This window comes from Polychytrium aggregatum, assembly GCF_025602895.1.
Source record: "Polychytrium aggregatum strain JEL109 chromosome Unknown BJ171scaffold_11, whole genome shotgun sequence".
NCBI lineage: Eukaryota > Fungi > Chytridiomycota > Chytridiomycetes > Polychytriales > Polychytrium > Polychytrium aggregatum.
In genome coordinates this window covers 473,540-493,146 of record NW_026516213.1, presented here as the reverse complement: position 1 = coordinate 493,146, position 19,607 = coordinate 473,540, and the positions used below count along the sequence as shown (strand labels likewise).

General features: G+C 56.8%; 6 protein-coding genes across 6 annotated transcripts; 2 read left to right on the top strand and 4 right to left on the bottom strand.

Moving 5' to 3' along the window:
• Window positions 1–47: 47 nt before the first annotated feature.
• BJ171DRAFT_566732 (uncharacterized protein) lies at window positions 48–2,061 on the bottom strand (the record flags this gene model as incomplete). The annotated part of the gene is made up of 5 exons (XM_053113430.1): window positions 48–240; window positions 381–481; window positions 594–770; window positions 1,022–1,258; window positions 1,459–2,061. The coding sequence occupies 5 exons, from the start codon at window positions 2,059–2,061 to the stop codon at window positions 135–137; spliced, it is 1,224 nt and encodes a 407-aa protein (XP_052968473.1). The 3' UTR covers window positions 48–134.
• A 940-nt stretch (window positions 2,062–3,001) lies between these two features.
• Window positions 3,002–4,146, top strand: BJ171DRAFT_497635 (uncharacterized protein). Its single transcript, XM_053110297.1, has one exon. The coding sequence runs from the start codon at window positions 3,060–3,062 to the stop codon at window positions 4,002–4,004; it is 945 nt and encodes a 314-aa protein (XP_052968472.1). The 5' UTR covers window positions 3,002–3,059; the 3' UTR covers window positions 4,005–4,146.
• Window positions 4,147–4,251: 105 nt separating this feature from the next.
• On the bottom strand, window positions 4,252–5,920 carry BJ171DRAFT_422065 (kinase-like domain-containing protein; the record flags this gene model as incomplete). The annotated part of the gene is made up of 6 exons (XM_053107522.1): window positions 4,252–4,461; window positions 4,582–4,823; window positions 4,914–5,182; window positions 5,293–5,430; window positions 5,579–5,726; window positions 5,860–5,920. The coding sequence occupies 6 exons, from the start codon at window positions 5,918–5,920 to the stop codon at window positions 4,252–4,254; spliced, it is 1,068 nt and encodes a 355-aa protein (XP_052968471.1).
• Window positions 5,921–8,359: 2,439 nt separating this feature from the next.
• BJ171DRAFT_497627 (ribosomal protein L35) lies at window positions 8,360–9,968 on the top strand. Its single transcript, XM_053110296.1, has 4 exons — window positions 8,360–8,421; window positions 9,033–9,169; window positions 9,286–9,498; window positions 9,597–9,968. The coding sequence occupies exons 1-4, from the start codon at window positions 8,419–8,421 to the stop codon at window positions 9,613–9,615; spliced, it is 372 nt and encodes a 123-aa protein (XP_052968470.1). The 5' UTR covers window positions 8,360–8,418; the 3' UTR covers window positions 9,616–9,968.
• A 3-nt stretch (window positions 9,969–9,971) lies between these two features.
• On the bottom strand, window positions 9,972–13,106 carry BJ171DRAFT_497617 (FYVE zinc finger-domain-containing protein). The gene is made up of 14 exons (XM_053110295.1): window positions 13,042–13,106; window positions 12,941–12,959; window positions 12,768–12,843; window positions 12,477–12,565; window positions 12,258–12,308; window positions 12,096–12,160; window positions 11,870–11,967; window positions 11,690–11,758; window positions 11,360–11,601; window positions 10,961–11,233; window positions 10,798–10,845; window positions 10,699–10,726; window positions 10,443–10,514; window positions 9,972–10,368 (listed from the first exon to the last, which is right to left on the bottom strand). Exons 1-14 carry the CDS (start codon window positions 13,062–13,064, stop codon window positions 10,283–10,285), a joined length of 1,239 nt encoding a protein of 412 aa, XP_052968469.1. The 5' UTR covers window positions 13,065–13,106; the 3' UTR covers window positions 9,972–10,282.
• A 2,379-nt stretch (window positions 13,107–15,485) lies between these two features.
• BJ171DRAFT_473395 (kinase-like domain-containing protein) lies at window positions 15,486–19,386 on the bottom strand (the record flags this gene model as incomplete). Its single annotated transcript, XM_053108699.1, has 10 exons — window positions 15,486–16,363; window positions 16,508–16,569; window positions 16,791–17,197; window positions 17,329–17,380; window positions 17,573–17,778; window positions 17,954–18,004; window positions 18,161–18,304; window positions 18,465–18,598; window positions 18,866–19,034; window positions 19,219–19,386. 10 exons carry the CDS (start codon window positions 19,384–19,386, stop codon window positions 15,486–15,488), a joined length of 2,271 nt encoding a protein of 756 aa, XP_052968468.1.
• Window positions 19,387–19,607: the final 221 nt, after the last annotated feature.

The following is a 19,607-nucleotide window of genomic DNA, read 5'->3' as shown; positions in this document are numbered from 1 at the left end:
TTTTCCATCCGTTTGCTCCCGTGCAGTCCAGCAACGACGATATCGAGGGCGTGGTAGATTGTTGTCGTGCGATTGATGATGTGAACTAGATCCAGACAAAGCAAAATCGACATGTCCAATTATATGAGCAAGCACTAAATGAACAACTGTGATTTCTCGGCCTGTTGTGTGATGCGCGGAAGCGGGTTGGCTTGTTTTTGTGACTTGCTGAGACACATGTGTTGCCACATCTTCTTGACTCTATTTTGGCCAGATATTCAGTCATATCATATTGGTTCACACATACAGACCAACCACGGAATATCGCCAAGTTTCGAGCCAGAGGCCCAAAGAAGTCTCCAATTTGCCCTCCAGCATGGAATAACTCTCGTTTTACTTGCCTAGCTGCTTGCATCGTGCCGATTTCGACCTTGCGCTCCCAGCTCTTGAGCTTCTTCTGTAGTTCGTACCGCTCAGCCTGCTTGTGGACGTACTCCATGACCTAGATGACACAAGGTATGTTACAATGGATCGACACCCGCGGGCCACTTCCGGACCAGCTTTCTCTCGCAGGGAGCTCCGTCGTCAGTCGCAGAGATGATTATGAAGCGTACATGCGGAACGCGAAACTCTTCGATTTGTTTCTTTAGTGTGTCGTTAATTCGCGTGGCCTTCCGCTTTTCAAAGTTGACGAGCTTGGCTTCAGACCGCAGCTTGTCCAGCAGGTCCCTACGCTGGCTGATTTCCGTTCGAAGCGTCTCAGACTCGGTAGTGATGTTCTGTAGCTTTTTCTGGTTGAGCGAGGAGATATATGCGATAGCAAAGTGATGAGTGTCTTGTTGTTGCACCGGATCAGCGAAGCCAACTGTCGCTCGCTCTTTAGGCAACGATTGCCTCTTATCATATGTGCTCCATCTATAATGGTAGTATTTGTGTACCCCGGCAGTCTCGGCTACCTGCGGGTACTTTGCCTGATGTGTGTGCCGGTTTGCAGCGCACCCGAGCCCGATCGCAGAATGCGCCGCACTTTTCCTGTATGTACCTTGTAAAAGTTCAGAATTTGCACTGTATTTCCAGCCGTCATCTTCAACTTGAGGAGCTCGGCATTTCGTTCCTCGATCTTTGTCAGATACTGTTTGTTTTCGATTTGAAGCTGGTCGAAATCGATCGCATGAAGAACTTCGCCCATTTCTTCTTTCTGCTTGAGCTGAAGATGTAGCTTGTTTTTCTGAACCTTGAGCGTTGCATTCTTGAGGCGCACCTTCTCAATGATTGCATCCTGCAGCATGTGTGTTCATATGATATCGGGGCCGTCCAGGTGTCGGGTAAAAATATTATGTCCGGCTCAGCATGGCTGGCTGTGCTCATCAACGCATTTACACGACGGACACCGTCGCCGCAGCTATTTTGCTGCTCCCATACAGGAAATTGGCCAGAATACAGCGTAGATGGTGGATCGGATCGTTCATACAACCGTACCTTTGCTCGGATTTTGTCCTCGTAGTATCGCAGCACCCGCTCGGCCATAACTTTGCCTGTCCGGGAATTGACTGCCTGCCCGACGATATCACGTTTGTATTCATAGAGGGCTTTCTTGGTGTCGCCAATGCGAATTTCGACCTCCTCCATCTCGGCCTTGTAGCTGTCCAGCACCTTGGCCCACTCCTCCTTCTGCTTCTCGATCTCATCTCGGAGCTCCTCCAGCTCTCGTGTGGCGATCTCCGACTTTTGCTCGGGCGTCAGCAAGAGCCGCTTTTCGATTTCTTTCTGCTTCTCGCCCTTTTTCTTCTTTTGGCGCATCTGCTGCTGCTGCATCCCTCCACCAGCATCCTGGAGTTCCTCGTCAACGGTCCCTGTCGCGCCTGGGCCGCCGTTGCCGGGATTAACTCGGTTCCAGTACGACTCAAATAGCTTGTTTTCGTTCTCCATCATGTCATTTTTGATGATAAGCTCTTCCTTGAGCTTGAGCAGCTCAGAGTCTGCGTAATTATCGAACTCGTAGTCATCCATTGCAGTTAGACGCGAGAGGAGATTGGCCTCGGCTCCTGGCTGAGCCGGCGCGAGGTTCGCAGCGTCCTCCATTTTCCGCTCTCTCGGGGTGGTACTGACGGGCTCAGGAGAATCGGAAGCCTGGGGAGGGGCGTTGGCGCTCTCCGGGCTGTGAGGCTCCGTATGCGACGCAGGCAAGGGCAAGTTTGAGCACGCTCAGTTCCCCGGTCGAACGAGGGTCTGATCGAGCATATATGGACGTCGATTGTTGAGTCCTCCCTCGCTGGCCGAGGATATTGCAGTCCACTCCGTGAGCCACTCCCTGTCCAATCACCCAATCTCCACCACTGAGGCCTCGCCGAGAAATGTGCTACATCGTCTCCGCTTTGACGCAGTGGCTGCACTCAGCATCAGCTAGACCGACCATATTCTGTAGAACCGGGACACATCCATCCATTTGGACATGTAGTCTGTTCCCATTTGAAGTCCAGGGGATCGCCTCGCCGGGCATTAAGCGATGACACCGAGTCGATTTCCGGTCTCCGCAGTCGCCCTGGATTGTGGCATCGCAGTGCAGCGACGGATGGCGCTCATGGGTGCACCGCTTGGCCAAGATGAGTGATGGACGAGTGTGGGTTTACGATGCTGAAGAGCGGTTTACCTGGCTCAGAACAGCATAGGCCTTTCGACGCATTCGGGGTGGCTGCCCATGACGCCCTGCTGGAATATGCTCCGGACTTCCCTGCCAATCGCAACCGGTCACGTCGCAGGTTGCGCCAGGGACGGGAGTGATATTGGTCAGGGCGGCATTCTCACATCAGCCTTGTTTGGGTCGATCCTTGACAGTCGTGAATCAGCCGCGGTGCCTCCTGTTCATCCGGCAGGATCATCCGTTGTTCCGGCCGCGCCTCGTCACGAATGTGACAAATGGCCCCAAGTATATCAGCCCGCGTTCCCGCACCCAGTTCCCGCACCCAGTTCCCGGTCACCACAAGCCCCCTCCCAGTAACGAGCCCCAGCTCACCTTCGTCCACTGCACCAGATTCGGCACATCCACCTCGCTTCAATATCCAACCCGCCCTCCGTCCGTCATGTCCCAGTCCTCGTCTGCCCATCTCGACTCCTCGGCCAAGGTTTTTCTGGTCACCGGCGGCAACAGCGGTATTGGCAAGGGCGCCGTGCTCGAGATTGCCCGATCGCCCAACCATATTGTTGTCATTGCTGCACGAAGCATGGAGAAGAGCAAGCAAGTCTGCCAAGAAATTCAAGCCGCAACGGGCAACAGCCAGGTGTTTGCCATGAAGCTGGAGCTGTCCTCCCTCGACGCAGTCAAGGTGTTTGCCCAAGAGTTCCGCGCCCAGTACCGACGACTCGACGGCCTGATCTGCAATGCCGGCATTGTCCCAACCAAGTACGAGCAAAGCGCCCAGGGCTACGAACTCACCTTTGCCACCAACCATCTGGGCCACTTTCTCCTCATTCAGCTGCTGTCGGATTTACTGACCTCGACCGCTTCGCAACTGGGTCAGCCCACCCGTCTTGTCATCGTCAGCTCCTTCACCATCAACCCCAAGAACATTTCGGCCATGCGCTTCCCCAATCTCGAGGAGACCCTTGATCCCGCCATCTTGGCCGAGCCACCTGCAAGGTTTGACGAAGAGCGGGCATACACCAACTCCAAGCTGCTGAATGCCATCACGGGCTATCGGCTTGCAAGCACCGGGATCCTCAAGAACGTCCTCATATCCGTTTACGATCCCGGATTCGTCCCTACCGATCTTCTGCGCGGCTATTCCAAGACCCGCCAGGTCCTGCTCGGTGTCTTCGTCCATAAACTGCTCAAGTATCTGTGGCCTCGCGTCAGCACAATCGAGCGCAGTGGCGGCTTTATGGCCAAGCTGGTGGTCGAATCCAACGAGTCCGGCAAGTACTATTCGGTCGACCGCGAAGAGGAGTGGGCTGAGAAGGCCAAGGATCCCCGTCTGGCCAAGAATGTGTGGGACCGCTCCCGCGAGATGGTCGCTGCATGGCTCTGAAGCAGTATCCCGCCCCGCCTCCAAATCAATCGACGATCAGGTCCGGCGTGACTTGATGTCGGACCTCGAGCCGGACCCACCATTGCCTGTACCGAGCACGATCTCATCGCCTCCATTTCTATCCATGTTTGCAATACACGGCTGTATTATCCAAAAGTGAGCTGAGCGGAACAAACGAGCGGCATAGTCGTCTTAGACACCCAGCCAGCATCAACACGCGCGGCGGGGCAAAAGGAGCCGGGGGTAGTTACTTGTTGGCGATGAACGGGTGGGCCAGCGCCTCCTTGACGGACAGTCGCTTCTCGGGGTTCAGATTGAGGCACTTGTCCAAAAAGTCAACAAACAGATTGACTAGCTTGTGTTCGTCTTCGGACATCTTGGAGACATCCTCTGAGGCGAGGAGACGGGCACGAAGGTCGCGGGTGGCCTTGGTGATCACCACCTTCTTGACAACATCCTGAAGGCAGCCACGCCATTAGCTCACGAGCCGCCAACAGCGAGAGCGGCCACAGCACCAACACGGCCGCCTGCGCACTCCATCACATCGACACAGCCGCAAAAAGAGCCTGGCGCTTACCTTGCCGCTGATCTTGTCCACTTCGGCTTGCAGGAACGACAGATCCGAGAAATCAAAGTGGTTCTCCGCAAACTTGCCCTTCCGGATCATTTTATGCTGGAACTTGCCCTTCAGATCCATCATCAGGCGCAGCATTTGGTTGTTTGTGCGTCCGGGAAACAGGATCTTGCCCGTGTAGAGCTCATACAACGAGCAACCCACCGACCAGACGTCAATGGCTGGATCGTATGGCACGCCCAAGACTGTGAAACGGCATCGAGGTTAGCAGTCATGGATAGCGTCCCGCAGCCGCTGCAATCATTCACCCACGTTCGATTGCGGTGGACACTCACTGATTTCAGGAGCGCGGTAGAACCGGCTGACGAGATATGGCGTGATTTCGTTCTCGGCGATGTCTGACGCCGAGCCCAAGTCACACAGCTTGAGCACCGTCTTGGACTCGTTCACCAGGATGTTGTCTGGCTTGATGTCGGCGTGCAGAATGTTGCACTTCTTCAGCAGCGAGAGGGCAAAGAACAGCTGTTTGGTGTAGATTTGAACGGCCTTGATGTTGATGCCTACGTCCTTTCCGAATTTCTTGAGTACCTCGCGGAGGTTCATGCTACGGGGACATACGCGAGCAAGCTTTATCAGTACAGGGCGACACAAGGAGCAAGCGAGATGAAACGGCGAGGCGCCCAACCATCGGTGCATCGAGAACGGTGACAGTACCTAAGCGACTCGAACACAAGACACAGATGGCCCTTGTGCTCAAAATGTCGAAGCATGCGGATGACGTGCTTCTTGTCGTCCGGGTCCGATTCCTGCAGCTGATTGAGGATCTTCATCTCACGTTTTCCGGCGCGATACCTGGCGGGACAGGCAGTTGTTAGGAGGGGAGGCTCGGGGGCAGCGACGGTCTGTCACCTACAGTCTCTAAACGCACTGCGAGCAGAGTCGCGCGGGCCTGGCATAGCAATTTGGGTGCTGCGCCGGGACGTCCGCCAACGATGCTTACATTGTGTCGTTGTTGCGAATAATCTTTATAGCAACGTCGCGATCATTGTCTTTCTGGTCTCGGGCCTTGACGACCGTGCTGAAGACGCCTTTGCCGAGGTGACTGTACACGTGGTAGCGCTCGTCCAGAACCTCGCCGAGAATGCTCTCTGTCAAGACAATGAGAACGTCAGTAGTGGGCTGTGTCAGGACCAAGGCCGCTGGCGCCGACCATGTAGCTCCTGGACCAAAGTCCATGCACCCGAGCAAGTCGCTGTGTATATCCATCTGGATAGGGCTTACTGTAGTATCCTTCGTGATCGTCCCAGTTGTCAGTCAGGGCCGGGTTGTTTGCGGTGCGCATCACCGGTGCAGATTCCAGAATATGCGTGGCTCCGTGGTCGTCGAGGATGTCGTGGTCAGCAAACATATCGTCAAGGTCGTTATCGTTCGGAACCTTGCGGTTAACGTTGGCCACAGCCAGCTCGACCACATGGGACTGCCCCTCGTCGTGGTAGTCTGCCGCAAACATGTCTTCGGTATCTCTTGCGGGGGATTGATCCTTTGTGTCGACACCGGCGCTGGCTTCCAGAAGCTGGGCTTTACTCAGCTGGATCGGGGAGGCAGAAACATCCGCAGGCGTACTCCGGCCAGAGGCGGTCTGCAAGTCGTCCAGGACTCGCTGTGCAAAGGACGGCCTGGGGGCTGTGTTGGAATGAAGAGGCACGACGGTGTAAGAGCGCAAAGTGGCAAAGCTTTGATCAACAGCGATTCTCTGCATGTGTATCGGACGAAACGTACGCTCTTTGTCCGACGGAGCCGGCGATGTAGTTGCGACTGTCACAGCAGTTGGACTGGTGGCGGCCGACTCGGTCTTGTATTTGTTCAAGATGGCTTGGCGACGTTTTCTGCGTTCCTCGATCAGACGCTCCTCTTCATCTTCGTTGAAGAACAAGGCTTCGCCGCCATCGCCATCGCCATTGTGGATAGGCGCCATCTCATCCTTTGGCGGAGACGGCAGCTTGATCGGCACCGAGTGAGCAGACTCTGACTTGGATAAGGAGACGGGTTGTGAGGGCTCATTCGCCAGGACGGGTTTGGGGTTGATGTGGCTCTGGGGCTCAGCAGATGGCTCCTTGGTACGGTGCAATGCCGGGGCATCTTTCGACTTGGGCTGTTCCGAGGGGCGACTGCGGTCATGGTCCCGGCGGCGATCGTGGTCACGGTTGCGTTCGTGTTCTCGATCACGGCCATAATCGCGGGACAACCGGCTGTAGTCGCGATCCCGATCGCGGTCGTGATCACGGACTCGGTCGCTGCGATCGTGGCGGGAAGACGAATGACGGGATGAGCCATGGCGGTCGGAGCGGTCAGAGCGGCGCTCGCGGGAGCGAGAACGATCGCGCCGGTCTCGGGGCGGCGACGTCGAGCGGTCTCTTCGACGGGTTCTCGATCGGGATCGCTCTCTGCCGTGGCGCGTCGATGAATGGCGGCTCGAGTGCGAATGTGATGCATGTCGCCTTGGACTCGAGGACGACCGGTCGTCACGTCTTGGCTGGACCAGGTCGTCGTCGTCAGAAGCAGAAGCACTTTTAGCATCCCTTTGCAACGACGAGGAGGACACGCCATCATCGCCGGCCTTATCTACCCGTACGGCCTCACCGTCAGCGCCATAATCCGGGTGATTGTGCCCTCTGTATATCCGTTTGCTCGGAACAGAGGGCGAGATGCTTCGAGATCGACGACGCTTATCGCTCATCGAGGGAGATAAAGAAGTGCCCTTTGCGGCGTCAGTGGAGGCGCTATGGGGAGGAAGAGGATGGGACAGAGCAACACCGGCGTTATTATCAACGTGGACAGAGTGGGTGGAAAGTGAACGAGGAGGCATCGCATTCTCTGTCATTTCATCGTCTTCGGAAATTTCACCTTCTTCGGCCTCATCGGCAGCACGAAGATTCAAAGAGCTATCCTCAATCATGCTGGGTAAATAGGGGAGAGCGGTGGAGGATGTGGTCGATGTGGTTGGTGTGGTGAGGGGAAGCGAACAAAACGAGGACGGAAGAGTCCAAACGAGGGCCAAGGGATGGAGGGCGAGTTGATCAAAGAAAAGGGCTTGCAGGCCTGGTGGAACGGCAGGCTTCGATCCGAGTGTGTCGTGAGAATGGAAGTTGTACGATGGATCGGCGAGGCGGTCTCAGAGAGCGAGATGATCTATCCGAGGCTGCTGTTTGGACTGGCTATCGGAGGGCAGCTCAGGCACGAGGCGAGGGGGGTATGGAGGAGCGATCGTCGCTAATGTCGTTGGTGATGTTGGTGATGTTGGCGACTCTGTTGGCAGACGGGCCCGAAACGAGCTTTAGGTTGCTTGGATACGCAGCGAGCGACGTGGTGGGCGCTCCGCACTGCTGTGAGAGGGGAATCGGATGTCGGCGGTGTCTTGATGGTCGGCGAGAGCAGGGGCAACGGCGGCCACAACGGGCGCACTGGAGTAGCGAGATGGCAAGGAAGGCGATCAGGAACCGGTGCGATCGAGAAACGAGCCGGGAAGCGCTTGCAGTCGGAAACTTGGGCAGGCAATGCTGGCGTCGGTGTGGATGGCGGCGACGATGACGGCGACGATGACGGCGACGATCGGCAGCCCGAAGGCGAGTCGTCGTTGGCTCGCGGCGGCCTGCGGCGCAGCAGTGACGTCAGCAAGGCGGTGGCGACACTGCTGCCACGGAGCGGCAACACGGAACCGACACGGAACCGACACAGACGGACAGGCAGCCGCGGCGTTTGCGGCAAAAGCATTCCGCGAGCAGCACCACTTACGGTCCCTCCTTCTCTCCGTTTTCATTTTCCAGGAAACAGTCTGTTGTCATGGTAATGCCCGCTATCCTATCCAACCATCCGTGCATCCATCCATCCGTGCATCCGTCCGTCCATCCGTCCGTCCACGCATCCATCCATACATCCATCCATACATCCATCCGGCTGTCCCTCGGATAGTCGACTCTGTCGTCCTGCAAGTGGCAGCATTCAGCCTCGGAATCTCGACCCTTTCGGCCAAGCTCTCTGGATTTGATCTGGCCATGCATACGGACTCGCCTGGGATAGCGTCTTGGACAGAAACGGGACTCCTGCTGCTGGTTCGCTGTGGCCTGCAGCCATCGCTCGCTCGATCGCCTCGACTATCTCGACATGGATGGGACGGCGCTCTGGATTTTCATCGATTCTCGTTCGGGCCGAACGACACGATATCTTGAGTGGATCAGTCCACCTAGTTCGGGACCGGCATCAGATGCGACTGGACTGGACGGCATGAGCTTTCCCGATCTCGACCACGGGCAGCATCCGATGCCGACAGCACCGCACAAGCACGCCGCCAGACGGATGGATGGACGGCGGATTGGCAATGCCGGAGCTGATTCTGGAGGGCGCAGCAGACGACAGTCGTTCAGGTCTCTGACTAAAGTTGGGCGATCCGATTCCAGGCCCAGGTTAAAGCCTACGAGTTGCGCAACAAAACCAAGGCTGAGCTGACTCAGGAGCTCGACAGCCTGAAGAAGGAGCTCTCCTCCCTCCGCGTTCAGAAGGTCGCTGGCGGTGCTGCTTCCAAGCTCGCCAAGATGTGAGTATGAGTAGCGGTGACAGCACCGGTTGCAAACTGGATGTCTTGGCTCGACAAATCGGCGCTCACCTCGGCGTTCCGCACGTTTTTCTCCCTGGACAACCGGCCGCCATCAGCTCCGAGACCCGCAAGGCCATTGCCCGTGTCCTCACCGTTATCACCCAGACCCAGCGTGAGCAGCTCCGTCTCTTCTACAAGAACAAGAAGCACCTGCCTCTTGATCTCCGCACCAAGAAGACCCGTGCCATCCGCCGCCGTCTGACCAAGTTCGAGGCCACCCGCAAGACCGTCAGACAGATCAAGAAGGAAACTCACTTCCCTCTCAGAAAGTGAGTGCTCGTGCATAGCTTCGGTCGCTGTGATGTCGTGCGGGGTGGTAACCATCCAGCGACGCAGTGTCCTAACCATCCCACATCGTCACCCGCAGGTACGCTGTCAAGGCCTAAGGTTTTTGATTGCTGTAATACAGACCTTCCAAAAGTAAAGCGGGACGCCCACATTCATGTTTGAGACCCATGATTCGCGAGCAGTGTCCATCGACAGGCGTTGCCTTGAGGTCATCCTATCGCCGCTGTTGCCGCCGGTTGTTGTTGTGAAGGTCGTCTTGGCTGGAGATCCGTGAACCCGTATGTCCATGGTTCCACTGGTTGATCTCCATGAGCGCTGATCGACTTGCCCACGGCGGCCATGTGTTCTTGGCCGAGTTGGTGTTGGAATACTGGAGCCGTGGGTTGGGTGCGTCAAGTCGATCGGCCGCGGTGCGCCATGACATCCACTGCAACATGAACACCCTGACGGCGGAGCTGCTTGAAAAGTGCGAGGAATGGTCAGAACGAAACGGGACGGCAGTCCGCAGGCCATGGGAGGATCGGATCAAACGCACTCGATCGATCTCCTCTGGCTCAGATCGACTGACGTTGATGTTGTGACACTTGTGGTGCGGTGCATGCAGTCGACCATCTGGACAGCTCTGTGGGTTTGGTCTCCAGCCTCCTTGGACACACCCTTTGGTCACGATGGATGAGAGGTGTATTCAGGACCAGAACGTGCCAACAGCCCTGGCTCGGAACAGGATGTCCCGTTTTCTTCTGAATAGAGTGTATGGCCCCGACTTCACTCTCGTGGTTGCGCTGTGCCGGCGCCAGGCCGGGTACACCAGCCCTGCCCCGGTATCAAAACGACGTCGTTTGGGGCGATCCCTGTGTGGCATCCATTTGCCGTCAGCCTGCAGTTTGTCCCTGGTTTCGGGCATGTTGTGCACATCCGTCCTTACCTCTCGAGCATGCGTCGCACACCGCCGATCTACTGTTCGCCGATTCCCTCCTGTCGAGACAGCCAGAGCAGACTGGGCCCAACAGCGTCAGTTCATCCATCCGCCCAGAGCCACAAAGCAACGAGGTCGGACAAACAGCGGGGATGTCAGCGCACGACAACCAGGCCCATGGGCGACGATGGCAACGAAAGCTGATTGCAGACCCGAACGACAACACCGGTCCGAGTCGGAAAGAAAGTAGAATGACAGGCAGTACCTGCTCGGGCACATTGGTCACAGGTTGTCTGCCATCGAGAGAGTGGGTCAGCTTTGTTTGCGGATTGTAACTTGCAGCATCCAGTCCCTTGACCCATACCTTGCGAGCCACGAGGCCGAACTTTTGCTCACAGAGACTGCAGGCATCCTGAAGTGATCGAGCGGCTTGGTTAGTGGAGGCAACGCTCGATCCAACAGACGGCTTCCGATATGCTGTCCTCAGGACCACATTTGATGCGTGATGCATCGATACAGCTACATACCACGATGCTCTTCGAGCCTATGCCCAGGACCGAGTCCGTCAGTCGTCCCAGCCTGCCGCTCCATGAAGCATCGGGGCCGTTGTCGATGACGGGTCTTGCATCGCTTGAAGCAAAGCAGTCTTCACACACTCGAACGGGGCTGTTGCTGCTACTGCTGCTACTGCTACCGCTACCGCTACCGCTACTGTTGTTGTTGATGTTGTAGCCAGAAATCACAGCGAGTTTGCCGGAACATGGATGGCAGACCAAACGACCGCACAGTCGGCAGTGGTGCTAGAGAAACGCAGCAATATGAGCATGCAGCAGGATGAGTGTGCTGCGGGGCGAGCACGCAAATGTTGTCTGTATCGCAAGAGCTCGGGTCAGCCCCATACACCAACGTCGCTCGCGCTGTCGTACCTTGCGATTCCAGAACGAGAACGGCTGAGAGCATCTCATGCAGATGCTCGAGTCGCCATCAGGAACCCACACCGGGGCCGCAATCCAGTGTCCGCTTGTGCCGTCTGTTACCGGTTGCTCGCTCGCCTCGCTCTGCACCACAGTGCGCACCGAGCCCCTGGCCAAACCAGGGTCAATCGACGAGGTTCGTCCAGCTCGTGCATTGATGGCTGCGATCCATTCGTCTCTGTCTTGTGGCGAGTCTAGGCCAGAGCAGCGTGTGATGCATCAGTGGCATAGCAGCAAAGCCATTATCGACTTGGCAGTGACCACGAGACAAACAACGCATACCGCACAGCAGAGTAAATGACTTGTCCGGAGAAATGATGCTGAAGGCCACGGTGCTGTCCAGGTTACCATCTGTCGAAGAAAATGGAGTCCAGCGACCGGGCATCAACAGAGAAATCACCAAATACCCATATCCGTTTGTCACCGCACAGGAGTGCCTCGCCGACAGACACTTGGCCATACCTGTGCTGGATCCGGCCTCGATATCGGGGCTCCTGGCCGTGCAGTACTCCAGATCCAGTCGTCTGTGAAACAAGAGCTGGTCTTCCAGCGGCGTTGGGCTGCCAACATCATCCCCCCGTTCTGTCAGTGGCCGGGCCAAGCGCATCTCCGGTACTGCTTTCTCGGCTGACGATTCTGAATCCCAAGACCTTCCGCTCCCGGCTCATCACGACAGCAGCCAACTTGCCTGGCAAGTATAATGCAGTCCGAAAACAGAAAGATCCTCCTTGGCTGATTGTTTTTGCGGCAGACCTACACATGTCTTGGTCAGCAATCGGCACTGGGCACTATCTGCTCCTCACCCCAGTCTCATCGATCATGACATTGTGCGTAACTGGACCATCTTCACCTTCTGGACGGCTCCGGTTCGGACCAGTGTTCGCCCAGGAATTATCAACTCCTGTGGGCGATCGAGAGAGTCCAAATTGCGATTCAGCATGGCCATTTCACGGCTTCACCTCCAACAGCCAAGCCGGACCGCCATGCACACAAAGTGCTCGCCTGCAACCGAGCGGCTGATGCAGACGACGATGGCGACGTCGACGCCAATGCTGATGCCGCTTCCGACCTCATTGAACCCGATCAGCGACTTTTTGATCTCGAGCATCTTGAGTATCATTTCCGTTTGTCGGATTCGCTCATTGACTCTCGACGCAACTGGGGGAATGGTTACGGAGTCATACACTGCCACGAGAAAGCGCCTTGGTGCACCTTTGATTGAATTGGTCTCGTCTCCGAGGGCCGCCCACCCCGACTTGCCGCCAACGGTCATGTCGCTATCATATATCGTCACGCAGCAGCGGCTCGATACTGTCGATACTTGATCAAGCATCCCGTCGCTCCACCTTCTCGCACATACCGTCGAGTACGATTCCATAAGCCTGCCTGAGCGGCTCGTAGTCGCTGTGCCACTGAGTAGTGTGCTTCAGCAAATCCTGAGGTTTTGGAAGAGGCCCGAATGTGCACAAAGGACGCTTCAGTGATGAATTGCACCATCGGTCGATGAGCTGCCTCGCTCGCCCGCATACTGACCTCAAGAAGCAGCTTGTATCTTGGATGGTGAGACCCGAAGCGTTGCGGTGAATACAATGCATCTCGCTTGCACTAATCGCCGCCACTGGTGCAGTGCATACCTTGGAATCCGCTGCACCGGCATGATCAGAAGAGACGGGAGCGCAAGTCCATGGCACCGCTCGTCCTTGAGTTGTTTCTACACAGAGCAATGCAAGGGTTAGCGGGTCGTGCTCTTAAGTTCTATCTCATCCGCAGAAGAGTGGCTGTCGTTTTGCATGGCTCGGCTCGAGCCTGTCGACGGTCATCAATGGTGGTTGCAGCACCTTGACAAACTCTGAAACGGCGCTGCGTTTCATGTGGTGGGCCAGAACCTGGACGGCCATCCCAAAGTTGGCAACATAGATCGAGTAGAGCTTCAGGAACGGCGCCTGTAGTTGTTCGGGGAGTTAGGCGGCAGAAATCAGAGCCATCAGACCAGTGGGGCTGTCCAGTCCCCTCGCTCCTGTGGATGGGCCTTGTATCTGCTGGAGCGAGCTCGATCCACCAGCGAAGTCTGGGTGGGCGCTCGCTGCGACAATGGCAGGCCATTGACGGAGGCGGACGTATGACCGGTGCAGGGTCAGTTTCGCCACGGCGCTGCGTACCAGATCCAGAAAGATACGACCAAGGCAGGCCGTCTCGAGGGCATCCTTGTTAATCTCAACCTCCTTCTTGATGTTCCGGAAGAGCACCAGATTGACCGAAATCAGCTCGCGAAGGTTTGAAAAGATCTCGTGAATGGCCCTCGTCGAGAGGATCTCCTGCGGGGTATCGACAAGGGCCTCGAGGGGCGTCTGGAAGAGCTGGTAGTGACCGCCGGTATCGATTGTGTTCCGTGTGAAACGCCCGAAGCAGGAAGTGTGTGCAAAAGTTGGGAATCGGTGAGAATCGGTGGGAATCGGTGAGAATCGGTGGGAATCGGTGGGAATCGGTGGGAATCGGTGGGAATCGGTGAGAATCGGTGCAGGAATGGCAAACAACCCCCATGCGCTTGGATAGCGGTAGCCCCTCCTCTTCTCGAAACTAGAATACGCCGGAGCCTTCTTGCGCTCTATTGATGGCAGCTGCCCATACACAGGACGGTGGAAGAGAGGAGACCAAACCCACTTCGTTGACAAGCATCAGGTCGTATGTGTAGCGCTGCTCCGACTCGTGGATTTCGGCGACGATACTCTCGCGCTTCGATGTCCTCGAGGCTCGGGCATCGTCCAGGGGAGCATCTGAAACCAAGAAACATGACGCTGAGCTGGCGCCCCGACCACAGCGCCTTCTGTTCGCCGAGGATACCGAGGCTCTGCGACTCTGTGCAGATCGTCGGTTCCCAGCGTCATATCCGAACCTTTCGTCCGAGTTCGATGCTCCTCTTCGCACAGAGTGTGCTGGGATGCTGTGGCCGTGGCTTCGCTCTGCGAAATCGACATGGGGATGGAGCGGCGGCTGGCGATGCGCTGGTCAGAGTCGGCGAGCGATTCGGGAGCAATTCGGGAGCGATTTCGCAGGCGGCAGCTCTCAGTTCTCTAACCGTTGTGCCAGACATCCCAGGGCGGAGATCCACAGTCGGCGCTCAATGGCAGCGATATCCGGAGACGAACTGATAGGAGCCACCCCAAGCATGAGGATGACGTATTCGTGATTGATGCCTGTGCTCTCCCAGTGCGGCTTCCGAGATGCTGCTCTCTCTGGCTGCTCTCTGCTCATCGTTCCCTCGGTGTCCTGCAGAAGAAGCGGCCACTCTGGCTGTATCATAATCTCCAATGAGTTGGTTGTTCTCTTGGGTGTCCCCACCATAAAAGCTCATCCAAGTTTGCAATTCAGCCACGGCTTGGCAAGATCTGAGCCGAGAGAGTGCTCCATTGTGCTTTTGAACGGGTGTATCCAGAAACAAATCACTTCCAAACAATCGAGTGATTGGGAGAGCGAACGGCGTGCTGATTTCTCGATGTCGACAATCACATTTATCCGATCGCCATCATCTCCCGCGCTAACTACGGTTTGTGTCGTCAAAGCAATCCGGGAATTGCCATGCCGCAAAGTCGGATCGACAGAGTCAACAGGCCGCGCACACTCAAACGGCCGAGGCTAGAGCATCGGCGTGTTGCATGTCACCGAAGAGCCGACGAGATCGCTCGCTCACTCAGCGATTAATCCTGGCGAATTGGGAGCGGGGAGGAAGAGTACTGTCCCCCGTTTCTTGTTTGAAGAATCTGTATAGAGTGCCGGCACAAAACAAAGTGTGAAAAGACTTCACAGCCACTCGAGAAGATCAATATGTGTGGGATGGGAATGGTATGGACGGGAAAGACAAGGGCTTTGTGCAGAGAGACTGAGAAAGAATGGGCTGCAACGGACGACCCGATGTGGAATTAGGTTCTATGGAAAGGGATATGGACTGGGCCACGGACATATATCCCTGAATGGGCAGTTTCGTCAACCCAGGCTAGATCAGATCAGAGATGGTCAGAGGTGATCAAATGGAGTGGAGCTGTTCAAGTGGAGTAGAGCTGATCAAGTGGAGTGGGGCTGATCAAATGGAATAGGGCTGGTCGGTCTTGAGAGGCAGGAGATTGATGACCTCCTCATAGAGTCGCTTGAATGTCCAGATGTCGCCTCGGATGTGCTTGAAGTCGACCAGGTAGAGTTCCTTGAGGTACTTGATCTTTTGGATCTCCACGGAGAACTCAACGTCGTCGGTGAGAGAGGTCAGGAACCGCCGGAGGGCCTGCTGCTGGCTCGCCGTTGTGGCATCGTCTGCAGTGGGAGGAGGTGGCCCAGCGAGACTGTTGCTGGTCGCGTTGCCAATCGCTGCCATCAGGTAGAGGTCGCTGCCGTCAAAGCCGCGATTCCAATTTGGCCCCAGTCGGATGCGGTACTTGAGCTCCTGAACCAGCGAGCTCGGAAAGTTTGCCATGGCTCTTGCTGCCTTGGACGTGCTCAGGACCGCGCGTGCGTCCTCAGGCTTCCGCAGCGAGGGGATGCACTCGCTCGAGTCGGTCGAAGGCATCTGGAGTGTGACATCGTCGCTACGCGCGCGCTCGGCCTTCCAAACAACTTGGATCTTGAACTGATCAAGTTTTCGGGTCTGAATCGACATGCCAAGGTTCTCGAGCGTCGCCGTCAACTCCACCACGGTCTGGGAGGGCGATTTGGTGGTGAGGGCTCGTTTGTCGATGGGCCCGCGGTGGTATCGCAGACGCGCTCGGTCTACATCGGCTCTGGCTGGAGCTGGAGCTGCAGCGCTGACATGTGTCGGCAGCGGCGGCAGGGGCGGGACCGGTGGCTGGCCGTTGACCTTGACCGTGGGCTTCCGTTCGAACAGCGATACTCGTGAAACCGGCAGGGGCAATGTTCCACTCGAGCTCAGCGTCGCCACCGAGTTGTCGCGCTGCAGATCAATGAACGGTTCTGTCATCCGTCCCACAAAAGAGGCATAGGCCGTGAGAAAGCGTCCGCTGAGTATGTTTGAAGGACTAAACGATCTGCAATGCCGCATGTGCATAGTGGCATAGTGGCATAGTGGCATAGTGGCATAGTGGCATAGTGGCGTACCAGTGTCTGACTTTTTGAACCAGCTGAATCGACCCGTGCCCGTTTCGTGTTTCTGGATGATGCTGGTGCAAGAGTAAAAGGGTAAAGGCGTGTGAGGGACAGCACAATGCCCACATGGTGATCCAAGCACGGTCGCATCCAGAGCAGCATCATGTCACAAATATCCATAGTAGTGCGGACCGAGCATCCGCAGCCAATGTAGTCGACACTGACAGCAGCGCCACAGCATATTCGGGCCCGCCAGGCTACCCGAGCCACGGCATCCAGTCGGGCTATCGCTCACCTGAGGAATCGCTGCTTGGGCGTAGTCTCGGTCGAGCCCTGGACACGGCTCTCGCGCTGTGTAGAGGCCCGGCCGAATGTGATGAAGCGTGGCTGAGCTTGGTCGCCTGCTATACGAGCGGATGCACTGCGCTGAACGGTCAGGTTGTTTGATTTTGACCGGTCGAGCTCGTGCTGATCAGGAAGGCTGATGTGTACGCCAGCTTCCTTGGCAATGCTGGGTGTGGGCATGCTCTTGATCGAGATGGGCGTTTCGAGTGTTTGGACGGTGCTCGGAGTCCGGTCGGTCATAGGATGGGAGTTATCGGATGTCGATTTGGGTTTGTCCCCAAAGCTGGAGGCAGTGACGACTCTATCGACCGGTGGCACGGGCGACACCAGCGGCGAGACCGGCGAGATTGCCGCGGCCTGAGGCGTTGCCAGGGATACGGCGGGGAAGGCAGACAAAGCGAGGAGAGCTGGTTAGGAAAGGACCCTTGCTTTGGGCCTTGGAAGCCTGTCCAGGCCTCTACACTATTGCGACGGCCTACTTCGCATACCAGAGCTGTTGGTGACCCTTGGGCAAACATGGACGCGTACTTGGCAAGCCATCTGTGGTTATTACGCATTTGATGGTGAGGCAGCGATCGGTACCGAGGATCATCAACATATCCTCTGAGCGCTCAGCGAGTGGGTTCTCCTCTCGGATGCAACACATGAATGCAGGTATCGCGCCGGACAGCGATGCATCGGGTATAACCAAACACGCCTCGCGAGCGGCCCCCGAGAAGCGAACAAACTCACTTGTGGCCGATGATTTCGTCGATCTTTGCGCGCTTCACCGGATCAGGCACCAGTATCCGACGCATCAGATCCTTGGCGCTCTCGCTCACAAACTCGGGGAAGCGGACCTCGGTCTCCATGATGTAAGCATAGAGCATACCGATGTGGGATCCCTCGGGGTTGTTGGGGTCATCCTCGAAAGGCAGGCACCCACAGATCATGGCATACTGGTTACAGCACAATTGCAGCCAGGAGTCAGTGCATGTCGACGACACGTCGTTGTGGCCACGAGAATATTGCCGATACAGCCGCAGACAGCAATTGAGAAACACTTATGCCGACAATGCACCCGCCCGAACCGAGGCGATTCCATCGACCGATTAATGGCGCAGGACAGCTCACCAGGATGACTCCACAGCTCCAGAGGTCGGCGGCCTCGCCAACATAGGATTCCTGGACAAAGATGGGTGGCGACAGTCAGCTCGCGCACTGCATGACCGTATGGGCCGCATGGGTCGCATGGGCCACATGGATTGGGGCCTGGTTGCGATGGACCGAGAGGACGCCATGACAACAACGCGGTGCCCATGACACGAGCACGAAACATACCCCGCTGACGACGAGTTCCGGGGCGGCATAGCACGGGCTTCCGCATGCTGTGCTCAACAGATTGTTCTCGCGAGCGTTGGTCTGGTTTGCAAACCCAAAGTCGGAGATGATGATGTTTCTGTCTTTGTCCAGCAAGAGATTCTCCTGCACGTTTGCATGCCAGCAGTTGAAGTCAGCGAACAGGCCAGGTCAGTGAGCAGTCCAGAGCATGCAAGGCAGACAGAAGCGGCCACGAACAGCCGAGCTCATGGATGTGGACAGACAACTCGCATGATCCCGAGCGGCAGCAGCATCATTGAAGTACCAGCTTCAGGTCTCGGTGAATGATATGGCGGCCATGGAGATATCGGACACCGCATATCAGCTGGGCAAAGAGCTTGGCGGCTGCAGACTCTCGTAGGCGGCCCCGGGCCAGGATAACGCTGAAGAGCTCCCCGCCTGGCCAGCCGTCAACAGCCACATCGTTATTGAGTGCCACAGCGATTGGGCCAAGAGAATATCAATAAGGGGGGAGAGCCATGTCAGTGCTTGAGATTCCCAGACAAGACAAACATCGACAGGAGACGCAGGCATACGGGGCGGAGAAGCCAGCAAACATCGGAGAGACCGAGGTCTTGGGTATGGCCAGCCCCGCTGTCTCGGAACCCGGCGGGTTGCTCGTGTCGCTCGGATGGCGATGCGGGTTGGATCAGGAACGAGCCGGACCTGCAGCATACTCCATGACCAGGCCAATGTACCGATCGGTTTCAATGACCTCCAGCAGCTTGATGACATAGGGGTGCGACAGCTCCTTCATCACGGCTATCTCTCTGATCAGTTTGGCATGCTGCGTGGCGGTCTTGATGTTCTCCTTCTTGATGAGCTTGATGGCGACCTAGCCAGGGGGCCGGAGGAAAGCGACAGCGCAGAGGATGCCGACAGACAGAACGAGACGAAACAAGAAAGGCACGGCCAGCCAAGCAGATACCAAGGAACATCAATGGATATACCGGGCCCGATCACCCCCGGCTCTCGAGCAGACTCGTCTTTGAGCATGCCGAATGGAATCGGCAACCCACCTCCTTCTTGGTCTCGGCATGGACAGCGTACTTGACCTTTGCGAACTCGCCGACGCCGAGCGTGTGGTAGACCTTGTAGGAGCCAAAGTGGCCGCTCGACTTGGAGGGCGCCGACTGCCCGGCGGCCTGCGAGTCGTCGTCCAGGATATCGGGTACCTCTTGGGACATTGCTTTGCGACGGGAGACCAAGGCCTGGTGGGGAGATGCGCCAGGAGAGAAGCGCTGCTGGCAATATCGGGCTGCTGGGGGGTGGGACGACGAAAAAGCGAGGAAAAAATAAGGGGGGGAAGCCGAGAGCCCTGCCACCGCGGGTCTGGCGCCTGGGGGGCTGTGGTGGAGGGGGTCTTGCTGCTGATGATGTGCTGCTGGTGCGGGAATGTACTGCTGCC

Excerpts from the sequence above, each read along its gene's own strand:
- BJ171DRAFT_497635 (XM_053110297.1), top strand. The coding sequence starts at position 3,060 with ATGTCCCAGTCCTCGTCTGCCCATCTCGACTCCTCGGCCAAGGTTTTT.
- BJ171DRAFT_497627 (XM_053110296.1), top strand. Across the intron at positions 9,170-9,285 it reads GCTTCCAAGCTCGCCAAGAT|CTCCGAGACCCGCAAGGCCA; the intron begins GTGAGTATGAGT and ends GGCCGCCATCAG.
- BJ171DRAFT_497617 (XM_053110295.1), bottom strand. The coding sequence starts at position 13,064 with ATGCCGGTGCAGCGGATTCCAAG. Across the intron at positions 11,234-11,359 it reads TCTCGTTCTGGAATCGCAAG|CACCACTGCCGACTGTGCGG; the intron begins GTACGACAGCGC and ends GCGTTTCTCTAG. Across the intron at positions 10,369-10,442 it reads GTGCGACGCATGCTCGAGAG|GGATCGCCCCAAACGACGTC; the intron begins GTAAGGACGGAT and ends GATGCCACACAG.